A 16902-nucleotide genomic window follows, 5' to 3' on the forward strand; every position below is an offset into this window, starting at 1 on the left:
TTGTGTTGCCTCCAGTTTTGCTTTTCTTTTCCAAGATTGCTTTGGCTATTCAGGGTCTTTTGTGGTTCCATACAAATTTTGGAATTGTTTATTTTAGTTCTGTGAAAAATGCTGTTGGTATTTTGATGGGGATTGCATTAAATGTGTATATTGCTTTGGGTAGTATAGACATTTTTAACAATATTTATTCTTCCGGTCCATGAGCATGGAATATCTTTCCATTTCTTTGTGTCATCTTCAATTTCTTTCATCAGTGTTCCACAGTTTTCAGAGTACAGGTCTTTTACCTCTTTGTTAGGTTTATTCCTAGGTATCTTATTATTTTGGGTGCATTTGTTAAGATTTTTTTTTTAAACTTCTCTTTCTGTTGCTTTATTATTTGTGTACAGAAATGCAACAGATTTCTGTACATTGATTTTTGTATCCTGTGAGTTTACTAAATTTGTTTATTAGGTTCTAGCAGGATTTTGGTGGAGTCTTTCAGATTTTTTTTATATATAGTATCATGTTATCTGCAAGTAGTGAAAGTTTTACTTCTTCTTTACCAGTTTGGATGCCTTTTATTTCTCTTTTGCTGTTTGATTGCTGTGGGTCGGACTTCCAGCATTATGTTGAATAAAAATGGTAAGAGTAGACACCCTTGTCTTGTTCCTGACCGTAGGGTAAAAGATCTCAGTTTTTTTCCCATTAAGGATGATGCTATCTATAGATTTAAAAAAAATTTTTTTTTAGTGTTAATTCATTTTTGAGAGACAGAGACAGCATGAGCGGGGGAGGGGCAGGAAGAGAGGGAGACACAGAATCCAAAGCAGGCTCCAGACTCTGAGCCTTCAGCACAGAGCCCAATGCGGGGCTCGAACCCACAAACCATGAGATCATGACCAGAGCTGAAATTGGACACTTAGCCAACTGAGCCACCCAGATGCCCCAATTACTAATTTAATATCTTTGCTGGTTATCAGTCTGTTTAAATTTTCTATTTCTTCCTATTTCAGTTTTGACAATTTATATGTTTCTAGGAATTTATCCACTTCTTCCAGGTTGCCAATTTTTTGGTATATAATTTTTCATAATATTCTCTTATAATTACTTGTATTTCTGTGGTGTTGATTATTATTTCTCCTCTCTCATTTGTGATTTTATTTATTTAGGTCCTTTGTCTTTGTTTTCTTCGTAATTCTGGCTAGAGGTTTATCAATTTTATTGATTTTTTTCCCCCAAAGAACCAGTTCCTAGTTTCATTGATTTGTTCTATTGTTTTTTTAGTTTTTACATGGACTTTTTCTATACTTTGATTCCAACCAGATATGATTTGTTCTAGCAAGCTTGATTCTGGAATACACACACATGTGTATTTTTATATATGAATATGTGATCATTGATTTGTTAAACTTTAGTTTGCACTGTCACCAAAGTTAATGTGTAACATGGTTTAAAGAACCAAACAGTTCAATAAGGTTTGAATAAGAAAAATATCAGTACCCTGAGAATTGTCCCCTGGCCTTCAGCCATTGCCTCACTTCCCATTTCTCCAAGGAAACCTTTTCTTTCATGTTTATTTATTTTTGAAAGAGAGAGAGAGTGCGCACGTGTGCATGTGTCACATGCACAAGTGGGGGAGAGGCAGAGGGACAGAGAATCCCAAGCAGTCCCTGCACTGTCAACGCAGAGCCCGACATGGGGCTCCATCTCATGAACCTCATGAGATCATGACCTGAGCCAAAATCAAAAGTCGGATGCTTATCTGAGTGAGCCACCTAGGATTCCCTCCAAGGCAACCATTTTAAACTTTTGTAGTAGTTGTATTTTCATAGTTTCCATATTTCTAAATAACATACCCATAATCATAGATTTTTAGGATTGTTTATTCCCTTAACACCATAAAAGATGAAGGTTTAACTTTTCATGTCCCTTTCTGATTCCTGTTGTTCCTCATCCACTCACATACTTTCTGTCTCCTATCTTTTCAATATAGCTGTACCATTTTTGGTTAGATCAGTATTCATTCTTTACATTGTTTTAACCACTCTGAGCACTTACTGTGCTATCCATATCTTTTTTTTTCCTTTTCTTTCATATCTTTTGTTTTTCTTGGTGTTAATAATTGTATTTTTTGGTTTTCTTTGCTTAGTTTCTATACATTTATCTCACTGACTTATCTCCAAACTCTCCCCTAGTTGTCTAAATTATTCCACCCCCTTTTCTCTCCTTTTCAGAGACTTCAACATTTTGGTCATCTCCTCTCTCTTGCAACATTATCTCCTCTACTGGATCTGCCCTTCTTTCTTGTCTACCATAGACCTACAAAAATGTTATAGAATTGGCAATGCCCCAAAGTTCCTCTGTTGACCTCCTTATCCCCCTCCCAATTTTTTGCTCTTTCTACCCAGATGTCTCAGAAGTCTTGCTTACATATACTGTTTCCATTACCTCACCCTTAGTCTTCCACCTATTCCAGTCTGTCTCTTGCTTCCTCCACTCCAGCAAGAGCTACATTTTTCAGGGTCACCAACAATTTCATTTTGTCACATCACCTTTTTTTTTTTTAAGTTTATTTTTGAGAGAGAGAAAGAGAGAGAGAATGAACCAGCGGGGGAGGTAGAGAGAGAGGGAGACAAAGGATCCAAAGCAGGCTCTGTGCTGAGAGCAGAGAGCCCAATATGGAGCTCGAACTCAAGAGCCATGAGATCGTGACCTGAGCCACAGTCTGACGCTTAACCGACTGACCCACCCAGATACCCCTGTCGCATCACCTTTAAATCCTTATTTTACTTGGTTCTCGGTGACTTGCAGCAGTTAACCTCTTTCTCTTTTCTTTTGGGCTTTTTATTCTCCTTTTACATTTCTGTATAACTGTTCCTTTGTGATTCTTTCTTATCTGCTTAGTCTCTAAATTTGACATTCCCTAGGACTAGGACTTTTGTCTCCTTCCTTTCTCTACTTGACTACATCTGTTCCTCCAGCTTTAAGTGTAACTCATATGTTGACAGACCTAAAATTTTTGTCTCTAGCCCAAACTTTTTCTGCATGGCTGGCTCATATTTCTAACCTCCTTTTGGATATCTTCTAGGATATGTCAAACTTAACATGTCTTAAACCAAACTATTGAATCAATGACCTCTCTCCTTAAACAAAACTGCCCCACACCTCCTCACCTAAGTGGTACTACCACCCATTGTCCATGCCAGAAGGCGTCTCCCCAGATCCCTCTTTCTCTCCTTCCCTCCAGTAATCAATCCATAAACAAATTGTTGTTTTAGCCTCCAAAATTTATCTTAAATCCATCTACTGCTTTCCATTTTTATTGGCACCACTCTAGGATAAACCACCACCATCTCTCAACTTAACCACTGCAAGAGCTTCCTTAGTCTGCACTTACACTTTTGCCACCTCCAGCCCACGGTCCACACAACAGCCAGAGCACATCAGACTCTGCTTACAGCACTTCAGTGCTTTCTGATTGCTCCTAGGTTAATGTGCAGACTCTTTACCATGCCCCCAAGACCCTGCTTGATCTGGCATTGTGTATTCCTCTAGTCTTAACTCAGATCACTTGTTTTTCCTTTCATTTCCTGGAATGTACCAAACTTCCCACCTCTAGTGAGTTCACATGCGGTTTCCTTCACCTGAAATGTTCTTCCATTTGTCTTCTCTTGGTTAGGTCCTTCTAATCTTTACGTCTTAGCTTCAGTAGCACCTTGCCAGAGAGGCCTTCTTTGCACTAATTGGGACCTCACCATTATTTTCTATCACTGAACTCCATTTATTGACTTCATAGCTCTTATCACTATTTAAAATTATATATTTGTGGGGCGCTAGGGTTGCTCAGTCGGTTAAGTGTCCGACTTCAGCTTAGCTCATAACCTTGTGGTCCGTGAGTTTAAGCCCTGTGTCGGGCTCTGTGTTGACAGCTCAGAGCCTGGAGCCTAACAGACTTTCCTGGATTTCTGTTGGCATCATCAACTTTGCATGTATAAAACTAAAGTCATTATATTTCCCCTGCAAATCAGTTCTTCTTCTCATTTTTCCCTTTTTTTGGATAACAGTTCTCTTATTTCCTCATGCAACTAGATTTGAAATCTAGGACTCATTTTTTTTTTCTCCTTTTTTTGCCCCATTGAGGACAAGACTGGTGATTCTTCATTCAATTTTTTTTTTGGTAAAATGTGTCCGTCTTCATTTAGGCTCTTATTCTCTTGTTATTCTATTAGTTGTCTTGTCTTCTAGAGGTTACCCTTTTAGACTTCAAAGTCTATTTGAATTTGAAACACATTTTCACATAGATTAATCTTTTCAAAGTACTGGTTAGACTATGTAATTCTCTTGCTGGGAAATTTGCAGTTATGTTTCACTGTGTATAAGAACAAGTTCAAACTCTGCAGTTTGACACTGCAGATGCCTAAAAGTCTGGCCCTAACCTGCCTTTTTTTTTTTTTTTTCATGTTTGTTTATTTTGAGAGAGAGAGACATAGCATAGAGCACAGCAGGAGAGGGGCACAGAGATAGGGAGAGAGAAAATCCCAAGCAGGCTCCACACTGTTAGTGCAGATCCAGATGTGGGGGTTGATCTCATGAATCGTGAGATCATGACCTGAGCTGAAATCAAGAGCCGGACACTTAACGGAGCCATGCAGTCACCCCTTGACCCTAATCTGCCTTTTATGGCTCAGCTACAAACTACCTTTTATGTTGACTTGCAACATAAACATTGACTTGCAACATAAACATAAACCAAGTGACTCCAGCAAACTAAGCCACCTGTCCTTAAACATTTTTATACTTTTCCTCTAAATGTTATTTCATGTAATTCTGTTTCATGTAATAGCCCTCATCTTTTCTCTATCAAAATCTTAGGCAAAGATTATTTTTACATATGTGTATAATAAATACAGTTTCTCTCTTATTTATACTGTTTACTGTTCTTTAAAGTCTAACTTATGTCCCTTTTTTCTGTGAAGTATTCCCAAGCCACTTCAGCCTAGAGCAGTGTTCTTCAACCTTATTTTCATTATTGCCCCCTGCGAGGAGAAAAACTAAATTAAATTTTTTCCCAACAAGAGAAATTAAATACTAAGGAGTAAGATTTTGTTGGGTGGGGTTAAGCTTCGGGGGGTGGGGGTGCTAACAAACTTTTTTTTAATGTTTAAGAGTTTTTCTATCCCCTGGGAACCATTTTGCACTCCCTTGGGGGCATTATTACCCCCATTGAAAATGCCTAATCTGGATTTAGGGATGCAACCTGTGAACTCAGCACTTATTTTCATCCAGTTCCTGCTGGCAGTTATTCTTATGTTGCTTAGACACATTTCCTCTACTATGTCCTAAAACATTTTGTTACTTAATTTCTTATTCCCTTAACTAGACTCTGAGCTGGTTACGGGAGTATTTCTGGACACTTACCCAGCAGTGATAGCACTGCCTTAGGAATAGTGGCTCATCTATTGTATTATTGTGTTATAGGTAATGGTGTCCCAGGGGGTTCTCCCAGATGATAAAAAAAAAAACCAAAACAACAGACTTTCTTGTTTCTCATAGAATCTTGCTTACACTTTGTCTCTAAAAAGGATGAAAGTGTTTATTGGTTGAATGTTTTTTTTTTTAATGCTTATTTTTGAGAGAGAGAATGAGAGTGTATGCATGCATGGGGGTGTTGTGCAGAGAGAGAGAGGGAGACAGATGATCTGAAGTGGGCTCCTTGCTGTTAGCACAGAGCCCTATGCAGGGCTCAAACTCATGAATAGCAAGGTCATGACCTCAAATGAAGTCAGACACTAAACTGACTGAGCCATCCAGGTGTCCATGGTTGAATGTTGATTTGGATTTTTCCTTAACAGTATTGACGAGCTACATTAAATTAAAAAAAATTTTTTTTAAATGTTTATTTATTTTTGAGAGAGACAGAGACAGAATGCGAGTGGGTTAGGGGAAGAGAGAGAGGGAGACACAGAATCAGAAGCAGACTCCAGGCTCTGAGCTGTCAGCACAGAGCCCGACGCAGGGCTCAAACTCAAAAGCCGTGAGATCATGACCTGAGCCGAAGTCGGACACTCAGCCGACTGAGCCACCCAGGTGCCCCAGCTACATTAAAATTTTAATATATGGTTCCATGAACACAATTAGCTGTTGTAGTTTAGCTGTATTGGTTTTTCCATGTGAAACTTTTATTCTGTCTTCTATACAGGCAGTGCAGTGGCATCTGTAGCTGTAGATCCCAGTGGACGTCTCTTGGCCACAGGACAAGAAGATTCTAGCTGCATGTTGTATGACATAAGAGGAGGAAGAATGGTACAAAGTTATCATCCTCATTCCAGCGATGTTCGCTCTGTTCGATTCTCTCCTGGAGCTCACTACTTGCTAACAGGATCCTATGATATGAAAATAAAGGTGACAGACCTGCAAGGTGAGAGAGATTGACTTCTTCCTTTTTTGTGGTCTCTCCTATTTGGGATTTTTTTTTAATCCACATATTTTTTTTTTAATTTTTCTTTTTAAATTCCAGTATAATTAGCATATGGTGTTATATTACTTTTGGGTGTAAAATATAGCCATTCAACAATTCCATACATCACCCGGTGCTCATTGAGATAATTATACTTGTAATCCCTTTCCCCTTCCTTTATTTCATCCATCCCCCATGCACCTCCCCTCTGGTAACTATCAGTTCTCTTTAGTTAAGACTCTGGTTTTTTTGTTCCTTGTTTTCTTTGTTTTGTTTCTTAAATTCCACATATGAGTGAAATCATATGGTATATGTCTTTCCCTGAATGATTTATTTCACTTAGTATTATACCCTCCATCCATGTTGTTGGCAAATGCCAAGACTTCGTTGTTTTTTATGGCTGAGTAATATTCGTGTGTGTGTGTGTGTGTGTGTGTGTGTGTGTGTGTGTGTGTGTGTTCCATATCTGTTCATCTATTGTGGATATTTGGGTTGCTTCCATATCTTGGCTATTGTAAATAATGCTACAATAAATACAAGGGTGCATATATCTTTTGAATTAGGGTTTTTGTGTTCTTTGGGTAGATACCCAGTAATGGAATTACTGGATCATATGATAACTCTAGTTTTAATTTTTTGAGGAACCTTTGTACTGTTTTCCATTGTGGCTATACTAGTTTACATTCCCACCTTTTGGGTGCACAAGAATTCCTTTTTTCTCCACATCCTCACCAAAACCTGTGTTATGTTGTTGATTTAGCCATTCTGACAGGTGTGAGTTGATAACTCATTTGTAATTTTGACTTGTATTTCCCTGATGATGAGTGATGTTGAGCATCTTTTCATGTGTCTGTTGGCCATCTGTCTGTCTTTGGAGAAATGTCTGTTCATGTCTTCTGCCCATTTTTAATTAGATTATTTGGGTTTTTTTTTTATGTGTGTGTGTGTTTGTGTAAGTTCTTTATTATGTTTTAGTTACTAAGCCTTTATCAGATATGTCATTTGCAAGTATCTTCTCCCACTCCATAGGTTCTCTTTCTGTTTTGTTGATTGTTTCCTTTGCTGGGCAGAAGCTTGTTACTTTGCTGTAGCCCCAGGAGTTCATTTTTGCTTTCATTTCCTTTGCCTCAGGAGACATACCTAGAAAAATGTTGGTACTGTTGATGTCAGAGAAATTACTGCCTGTGCTCTCTTCCAGGATTTTTATGGCTATTTGGGATGTTGTTGTTAATCTGCTGTAATCGACTATATAATATTTTCAAATTTTAGTTTTATAGTATTCAGTGGTCAAATTACTGGTACTGTATTGATGTGACTTACAGAAAATTATTAAACAGATCAAGTGAATAGTCTTATTAAGTAGTTCTTAAAATATTGAAAAGAATCAGCACTTATTACAATGAATCATTTTGAGTTCAATGATGGTAGATGTTAAAATACACATTTATGTACTCCACTTTGCTTCTACTTTAAAGTTTATTTATTTTGAGAGAGAAAGAGAGCTCAAGCATGGGAGGGGCATAGAGAGAGAGAATCCCAAGCAAGCTCTGCACTGTCAGTACAAGCCCAACACAGGGCTTGAACACACGAACCATGATATCATGACCTGAATCGATACCAAGAGTTGGCTGCTTAACCGAGTGAGCCACCCAGGCACCCCTGCTTCTGCTTTAAAAAATGTATAATATGTGTAATTATATCTTCAGCATCTAGTTTTATTTTTAATCACTTAGTAAGCAATCATTTATTTTGTATCAACTAGAGACAGAAGAGAGATGAATAAGACAGGGAACTTCCTCCTTGATGGAGCTTACATTTTAAATATATTTTTTTAATATTTATTTTTGAGAGAGACAGAGTGGGAGCAGAGGAGGGGCAATAGAGCTCCAGGCTCCAGGCTCTGAGCTGTCAGCACAGAGCCCAACGTGGGGCTTGACCCACGAACCATGAGATCATGACCTGAGGCAAAGTCAGACACTTAACCGACTGAGCCACCCAGGCACCCCCTGGAGCTTACATTTTAGAGGTCAATAAAAAGTAAACCAGATAATGATGTAATTTCAAGTATTGGTAAGTGCAGTTAAAAAATTAGCAGGGTGGGAGAGAATGGGTGGATAGGGAAGGCTATTTTAGGTAGGCTCAAGTAGATCTCTCTAGGGAAATGCCATTTGTGCAGAGACTTGTGTGATGAGAAGGCACAGCCAGGGCAGGACCCCAGGAGGAGATCGTAGCTTCTGGAGAGGTGCTGAGGCAGGAGTGAATTCAACATGTTCACGAGGCTACAAGAAGCCAGTGTGGCTGGGACTTAGAGAACTAAGGGAGTGAGGGACAGAAGAATAAATCTGAGGCAGGATTTTATAGGCATGTTTAAAAAGCATAATGGGAATCCTTTGGAATATTTAAAACAAGGAGTGATCTGATTTGATATCTATTGATATTGTTCAAAAGGTAATTTTGAGTTCTATAGGGAGAATGGATTATAAGTATAAATATCAGGAGATTATCAGAACAGTTCAGTTGAGGGATTGATAGTAGCTTGGGCTAGGGTGGTAGAGGTGGAGGGTGGTGCAAAGTGACTGAATTTGGGATATATTTTAATTTGGATTAAATTTGAGGAGTTAGCGGAATGCTGATTCCTAGGTTTTCGGCATGAGCAACTAGGTGGTGCTGTTAATTGAGATAAGGAAGATAGGAGGAACAGGTTTGGGCAAGAAAATCAAGTGTTCAGTTTGAACAAATGAAGATGACTATGAGGCAGTCAAGTGAGATGTCGAATAGCTATTTGCATTCTAGTCTGGAGCTCAGGTGAGAAGTCAAGGTTGGAGGCGAAATGTGTGAGTCATAAGTATACAAATGGCCATGGTATCATGGTACTAGATGAAATTTCATAGGAAGTGGATATAAAGTAAACAGGAAATTTGAAGGCTGATTCCTGGGAAAGGAACAACAGCAAACCAGCAAAGGAAACCAAGATGTAGTGGCACCAAAGTCAGAGAGAAGTTGAGAGATAGTTTCAAGGAGAGAGTGGCAGCTGTGTCCAATGTTGCTGTGTATATTTTACCCAATCCTACTAACAGATATTCAATAATTTATCCCTGTTTAAACCTTTAAATGTATTAAATTGATGTAGTTTAGGACTTTGTATACTATAATGTCTTCAAGTAACAGGAAGTGTGTGAAATCTATACATATACTTATTTTGTATTGTAAATCAGTATCTCTCTTTTTAATTTAGGAGATCTCACTAAGCAGCTTCCTATCATGGTGGTAGGGGAGCACAAGGACAAAGTGATTCAGTGCAGATGGCACACCCAGGATCTGTCCTTCCTGTCGTCCTCTGCAGACAGAACTGTAACCCTCTGGACTTACAATGGATAGAGTAACCCAGTGTCAATCTATGCAGTGAAAGCACAGAGACTTAAGACTACTGAGTTGTGAAAATAACAAATCTGAAGAACATTGACTGGGAAAGCGGCTTAGCACGAGGAGGCCCCTTATTACCATGTATCCCTTTGATAGGAACTGTTGGGTGGTGTTATTCTGCAGTGCTTTCAGTCTTCCACGTGAGCTCGTGCTGCTGTGATCTGCTATATGTAGTCTTGTTGCCAAAGTCTGCGGAAGAGCTCTTATGTTGTCAGTGTGCACTCCGAGGTGGACGATGTGTTTACGGTTTAGTATTAAATGCATTCCTTGGTCTTTGCCTAAATAACAGTTTTATATACACATTGAAATTGAGCTATACTTTAAGCATATTATTACATGTAACGCAAGCAAGCTCTACACGAATTAAACATAGGTGTTCAGAAATTACTTTTCTCACAAGCCCATGATACTGTATCACTTGTCAGCTAGAGGTCAGAATTTTTTATGTCTCTCAAAAGTTACATGGTTATTTTCACTAAGGATCATTATGGAGTTGAAAGATGGATGGAAAACTGCTTCTTAGTTCACTTTGTGGTATTGGCCTTTTCTTTCTTAAACCCAGGGATATAATTACTATTTTGTCACACTATTTCGTTTCAGGCTTAAAAGGTAAATATGTTTGCTTCAGAAACTTGTTAATTTCAGTTTTTTGAATGCAACAGGATACCTCCCTTCTAAACTGTACTGTAGAAGCAGAGCAGCAGCGCTATGTGATGCAACACTTGATGGTACAGTAAACTGACTGGCTAGCATTTTTCCTCTTAAAAGTAAAAAAATTGCCATAGACTATAGCATGGTTTGAAATGCTATGTCTGCATGATAATTTAAAATGGAAAAATTTAAACTTTGCACTCCAAAAGCTTATTTGGATTTGTTTCTTGCACTGTTTTGTGTAATGCAGAATAATGATTTTATTTCTATGGCATTGTAGATCCTAACATTTATGTATCTTTATTTTCATATTGTACAGTAATTTTACTTTAAATTATTAAATAGGCTATTTTATTTATTTCAAATGCAGTTGAGTTGGTTCTAATTATTGAACTGTCTGTGCACTGTATGTAGCAAGCATTTTTAATCTATTGTATACAAGTGGAAAGGATATTATTAGAAGTGTAACTGTGCTATTATTTCAATAAAGACCTCTTGACATCTAAAAGAATTCCTCTTCCTCAGTGTCTGTGACTTTCAATTTAGAGTGTTATTTTTTCCAGTTTACTTGGAAGTGTTGTGGCCAGTGGGTGAACCCCACAATCAATTTCTTAAATTTCTTCCTATAGTTTTACTAACTTACTTTTTAGTTTATTTTTATTTTTTAACTTGAGAGAGAAAGAGAACATGAGCAGGGGAGAGGAGAAGGGAGGGGGAGAGAGAGAGAGAGAAAAAAAAGAATTGTAAGCAGGCTCCACGCTCGGTGTGGGAGCCTGATGTGGGGCTCGATCCCACAGCCATGAGATCATCACCTGGGCCAAAATCAGGAGATGGATGCTTAATCCACTGAGCCTCCCAGGTGCCCCTACTAACTTACTTTTTAACCCCTGGCAACTGCCTAACTTTTGTGTATCTCCTATTTCTTTTATTCACAGTCTAGGGAACTATCCATCCTGGATATATTGTGAAAGTTGATTAATAAAAGCCCAGGAAAATACATAAATTGCAAGTTAGACTACAAATATGTTGAACTGAGTGCTTTGGAAAGAAATGAAATCTAATTAGTTGTGTATATTCAGAGGGTACACTGTTTTCCTACCTTTGCAGAAGGGAATTCTGTTAAAATTTGCCACATCTCCTCTTCAGTTTACTTCCATGCTTAATTTTACACATTCTACACATTACAGCAGGTCATTAGTGTTAAGTTTAAAACTAGGAAAAAAAGGCATTTTCCTGATACAGACCAGTTCAACTTCATGGTAAAAAAGTGTTCATAAAATTATTCCATCACTATCAAGGAGAGAGCTTTAAGATCCTCCTATATATGGGATATAGAATTCATTTTGCAGTGCATTAGATAATAAGCACTAGAAATTACTTTAATAAACATCTTATTATATATTTCCTTTTTCCCATGTCTCCACACTGTCTTCTCCATGGCATGGAGGCGAATAGATTCTTAGAGGTTCATGTAAACAAGAAAATAAGAGAATTGAGGTATCTACATTCTCTGAACCCTTCTCAGTGGGGTTGGGGAAGGACAGTGAGGAAGGGAGGGGGTGCAGAAATGTTTAACCCCTTCCTACAGAAGTATCAGAAGTCTGATTCAAATCTTATTTTTTTTAAAAATATTTTGAAAGGGAGAGAGAGTGAGCAGGGGAGGGGCAGAGAGAGAGTGAGAGAGAATCCCAAGCAGGCGCTGCACTGACTGTGCAGGACTGGATCTCAAGAACTGTGAGATCATGACCTGAGCTGAAATCAAGAATTGGACCCTTAACTGACCGAGCCACTCAGGTACCAAAGGACAGAATCAGCAGGGAGAAAATGCAACCTACAAAATGGGAGAAAAGATCTGCAAATCATGTATCTGATAAAGGATTAATATCCAGAATATATAAGAACTATAGCTTAAAAACAACCAAAACAATCAACCAGATTAAAAAATGGGCAAAGGGGGGCATCTGAGTGGCTCAGTCAGTTAAGCATCCGACTTCGACTCAGGTCATAATCTCGCATTGTGTGTGTTCGGGCCCCACATCAGGCTCTGTGCTGACAGCTCAGAGCCTGGAGCCCGCTGCAGATTCTGTTCTCCCTCTCTCTCTGCCCCTCCCCTGCTTGCACTCTGTCTCTCTCTCAAAAATAAACATTAAAAAGCATAAATTTAAAAAATGGGCAAAGTATTTGACTAGGCATTTCTCCAAAGAATGTAGACAAATGATCAATAAGCACATGAAAACATGCTTAACACTACTATTCATTAGGGAAGTGAAAATGAAAACCACAATGAGATACCACCTCACACCCATTAGGATAGCCATTATCAAAAACAAGATTATATGTGTTGGCAAGGATGTGGAGAAATTGGAACTCTTGCATAAAATAGTGTAGCCCCTATAGCAAGGGAAAGGCCACTACCCTGACTCTATCTAATTCCCAGGCTCTTAGACTTAAATCATGCCCAAGTTGACACAATGAGGAAGAAAGCTAAAAGCCAAAGTGAAAAGATTATCCAAAAAAAAACAAAAACAAAAAAAAACCTTTCACTTTCAGTTCAAGCTAATTATACTTCCCAGTCTGCCACCATCACCAGAAAGAGTGGTTATTGCTTCAATAGATAACACTCAGCAGAAGCTGGCTAAGATCATACTGGAACTTCAAATTTCCCAGTATCAAAGATACAGTAGAATAGAGTGTGGTCTATGTACAACTGGTGTAGGAACTGCAATGGCCCAGAGTTTAGAAGTATTGAAAGACCCCATCTTTCCATTCTGTATCTGCCACTAAGAACTTCCTGGTCTAAAACAATGGTTTTGCATTTTGGAAAGTGAATTGTGCAAACTCCAGGAAGCACTGAAGGACCATCTTGGAAAATTTGACCTGTCCGAGCTCTGGTCAAATGTGTCACATAAGTGGTAAATTTACAAATGTGCCTGCCTGTGTCCTAACCATCCCTGGAGAATCCTGAGCTGCACTTCCTCCCATGCTGCCACAGCCGGCCAGCCATCTTCCTCCTCATCCAATTCTGTCTCCACTCCCTCCACCTCCTCCTCTGCCTGTACCTCCACCACCTATAGCACCCTTGCTGCTCAGAAATTCTTTTTTTTAAGTTTATTTTTATTTATTTTGAGAGAGAGAGCGAGAGAGAGCAAGCAGGGGAGGGGTAGAAAGAGAGGGAGAGAGAATCCCGAGAGAGAGAGAGAGAGAGAGAGAGCAGGGGAGGGGCAGAAAGAGAGGGAGAGAGAATCCCAAGCAGGCTCCGCGCTGTCAGCACAGAGCCTGAATCAGAGCTCAAACCCATGAACAAGGAGATCATGACCTGAGTCAAAACCAAGAGTTGGATGCTCAACTGATTGAGCCAGCCAGGTGCCCCTCAGAAATTCTGACTGTATTAAAACACTTCAGCCTGTACCATTAAAAAAAAGATGGATTCCTGCAGCCAACAATTAAAGATCTACTTACTGAAATTAAAGAAGACACAGGTTTTTTTTTTAATTTTTTAATGTTTATTCATCAGAGAGAGAGAGAGAGAGAGAGAGAATGAGTGGAGGAGGGGCAGAGAGAAAGGGAGACACAGAATCCAAAGCAGGCTCCAGGCCCTGTGCTGTCAGCACAGAGCCCAATGCAGGGCTGGAACTCATGGCCTGTGAGATCATGACCCGAGCAGAAGTCAGGTGCTTAACCAACTGAGCCACTCAGGCACCCCAAGACGACACAGTTTTGATGGAGATGTTTGTACCAGCACCAAAGGCATGGAATCCACTAGTTACTGTCTCTGACCTGCAGGGTGTTATCCTGAAACCCAACTCCAAAGTGTAACCAACTCATCTGACAAATGTCTTACTTATTCCTGGTAAAAGCCAGATAAATCTGTGGAAACTACTTAGGAAAGTCGCTGTAGAGAGGAGCCCAGGTGGAACCTCACTTAGCAATAAAAAAAATATGGAAACAGGAGCTAGGTTGACTCTAGTCATGACCTGGGACTGAAGGAGAAAGTGGAGTGGAGACAGTGGAGTCACCTTAGAAGCCCAACTCAAATTCTGCCACTTTCTATAAGCAGCTTTGTTGAACAAAACTGATGCCAACTCTGCCTGACTGCATGTGATGGTCCAAAAAAATACACAGATAAAATCAGCCAACCTTTTTTTAATGTAGTAGAGTATGTATAAATAACTATACTAGTCTATAATTCTATCTGAAGGATTAAAGTATGTTTGGAGCCCATGCATACTGTGGTATAAAGTGGGTATTTGGATATTTTTTGTATGAACAATAAGAGAACAGATTCGAGAAAATGCAATCCCCAAAGTGATGTTTATCCTGCAATTACCCAAATTAGGTTGGAAACATTGTTCACATTTAACTAGATAACTAATTTGTACTTAATAGGTACAGTTATGACATTAAGAAATGTCCATTCATCTTGAATATTCTTGGGTAATTAAAAATAAAAGTATTTCAGCCTATAAAGCTAATGCATTCATTAAGTGCTGAAACTTGATCAGTAAAAAAGACCCTCTAGATTTGTTTTCTGTTCTCTATAAGCAGTTAAGAGGTAAGACCATCCCCCATCCAAACCCAATTATTTTCCAAAAGGATTTGAAGCAAAACGTCCAATGTCACCTTAAAAGTCAGATTGTATCATTCCTAGCATCATAAGTAGGTAGTTCTATCCGGCTCACTGAAGTCTGAAATTTTCCTTACTTTGATATCTGCTGTCCACATTCATGCGGCTATATATAAGTTTCACGAGGACCTCAGCATGAACCTTGCTTGTATTTCCCACAATTCCCCGAAGGATTCTCTGAAGTCCATAACATATTCACTATGAGACCTAATTCCCTGTCCTCAACAGCCTGTCAATTCAATAACAGTAACAATGCACACCTCACTGGATTTTTGTTCTTTCCTGCCAGTCCAGAGTTGCCACACTCAGTAATTATAAATACACGACACTCAATCAAATTTGTATTTCAGATAAACAACAAAAAACTTTTTTTTCTTTCTTTTTTTTTTTTTTAGAGAGAGAGAGAGAGGGAGCATGCGAAGCAGAGGAGGAGGGGAGAGGCAGAGGGAGAGAGAGAGAATCTCAAGCATGCTCCACAATCAGCTTGGAGTCTGACACAGGGCTTCAACTCACAAATCATGAGATCATGACCTGAGCTGAAGTCAGATGCTCAACCCAGTGAGCCACCCAGGTACCTCACAACAAATAACTTTTAAGTATAAGTATGTTCCATTAAACAATAGATGATTTCTTTTAGTATAAGCATGTCCCAAATTTTGCATGGGACATAGTTATACTAAAAAAAATATTCATTTTTCATCTGAAATTCAAATTTAACTGGGCATTCTATATTTTATTAGGCAACCCTATCAGTAAGTCCCCTACAAAGTTGCCAAGTATTTCTGGGAGCCCCCCGTTTGTCAGATATATCTGTTTAGCAGTGGACACTACTATAGCTTCAGCCAGGATCCCCATCACTAGTGTGTTAAGTATCATGGAGGAAGGGGAACTCTCATCAGGGGTGAACCTGACTGAAGGCACAGGATTAGCTTTGATGGTGATAACCTCCCCTTGCAGTTCCAAGAATAAAGATAGCAGTGCCTCGTGGATAGGAAACAAGGGGTTTTAGATCTTCACTGAAATTCTAGCCTGACAGGAAGCAGCTATATATATGGTATCCTTGAAATATCCCCCGGTTAGCATAGGCTAAAAAAGGTATTTTAGTAATTTCCCAGAAATGCCTAGATTTCCACAGATAAATACTGCTTTGAGATGCCAAATACAGTGAGTGTTGTGGAAAGTCACCAGCCTGGAAAGCAGGCCTGGGGACAATGTTTCGTTCTTAGGAGACCCACATTTATGTTTACAACACATTTATGAATGAAAATTAAACAGATGATGCAGTTATGAAACATACATGATTCTAGTTTTTTTCAAAAAACCTGCTAACTACATTGTATTATGTGAGAATACAGGGAATAATCACTGAGAATAAGACATTTGAGTATTTGTAACAATATTTTACGGGGGCACTTATAATGTTTATAATAAAATAAACCAGTATGTACTGTCTCTAAATGATGATTTGATCATTCTTGTGGAATAATGGTTCATAAAAGATGCTATAAAATAAAAAAAAATGCTGCAGAAATCCTATAAATAAATACTTGTAAGGCTGCCATTTGCCATTGTACCAGTATTAAAATGTGTTCTGCCTTGCATCTTTTACTAATTTTGATAGCAGGTTTTATATTATTTCCACTTGAGAATCCTTTAAATGCTATGGCTTCATTAAACTGTTGCTAATCATATTAAAATGGTTCATGCACTGTAGAAAACAGCATGGTGGGTTTCAAAAAATTAAAAATGGAAGTACTATGTGACC

General features: G+C 38.7%; 1 protein-coding gene and 1 pseudogene across 6 annotated transcripts in view; both read left to right on the forward strand.

Annotated features, from left to right (window-relative positions):
- WDR47 (WD repeat domain 47) overlaps window positions 1–11024 on the forward strand; it is a 70507-nt gene extending 59483 nt beyond the window's left edge. For all 6 annotated transcript variants that reach the window (XM_047084273.1, XM_047084275.1, XM_047084276.1 and 3 more), the window contains 2 exons: window positions 6182–6400; window positions 9675–11024. In XM_047084273.1, the coding sequence (XP_046940229.1) occupies window positions 6182–6400; window positions 9675–9817 (362 nt within the window). In that variant the 3' untranslated portion in view covers window positions 9818–11024. The remainder of the gene's footprint in view (window positions 1–6181; window positions 6401–9674) is intronic.
- A 1780-nt stretch (window positions 11025–12804) lies between these two features.
- LOC124516556 (proline-rich protein 11-like) lies at window positions 12805–14589 on the forward strand (annotated as a pseudogene).
- The last annotated feature ends 2313 nt before the right edge of the window (window positions 14590–16902 follow it).

The sequence above is a fragment of the Lynx rufus genome, unplaced genomic scaffold (assembly GCF_022079265.1).
Source record: "Lynx rufus isolate CCGP_SWC_20201006 ecotype Redwood Valley unplaced genomic scaffold, mLynRuf1.p SCAF_2, whole genome shotgun sequence".
In the NCBI taxonomy this organism is placed as follows: Eukaryota; Metazoa; Chordata; class Mammalia; order Carnivora; family Felidae; genus Lynx; species Lynx rufus.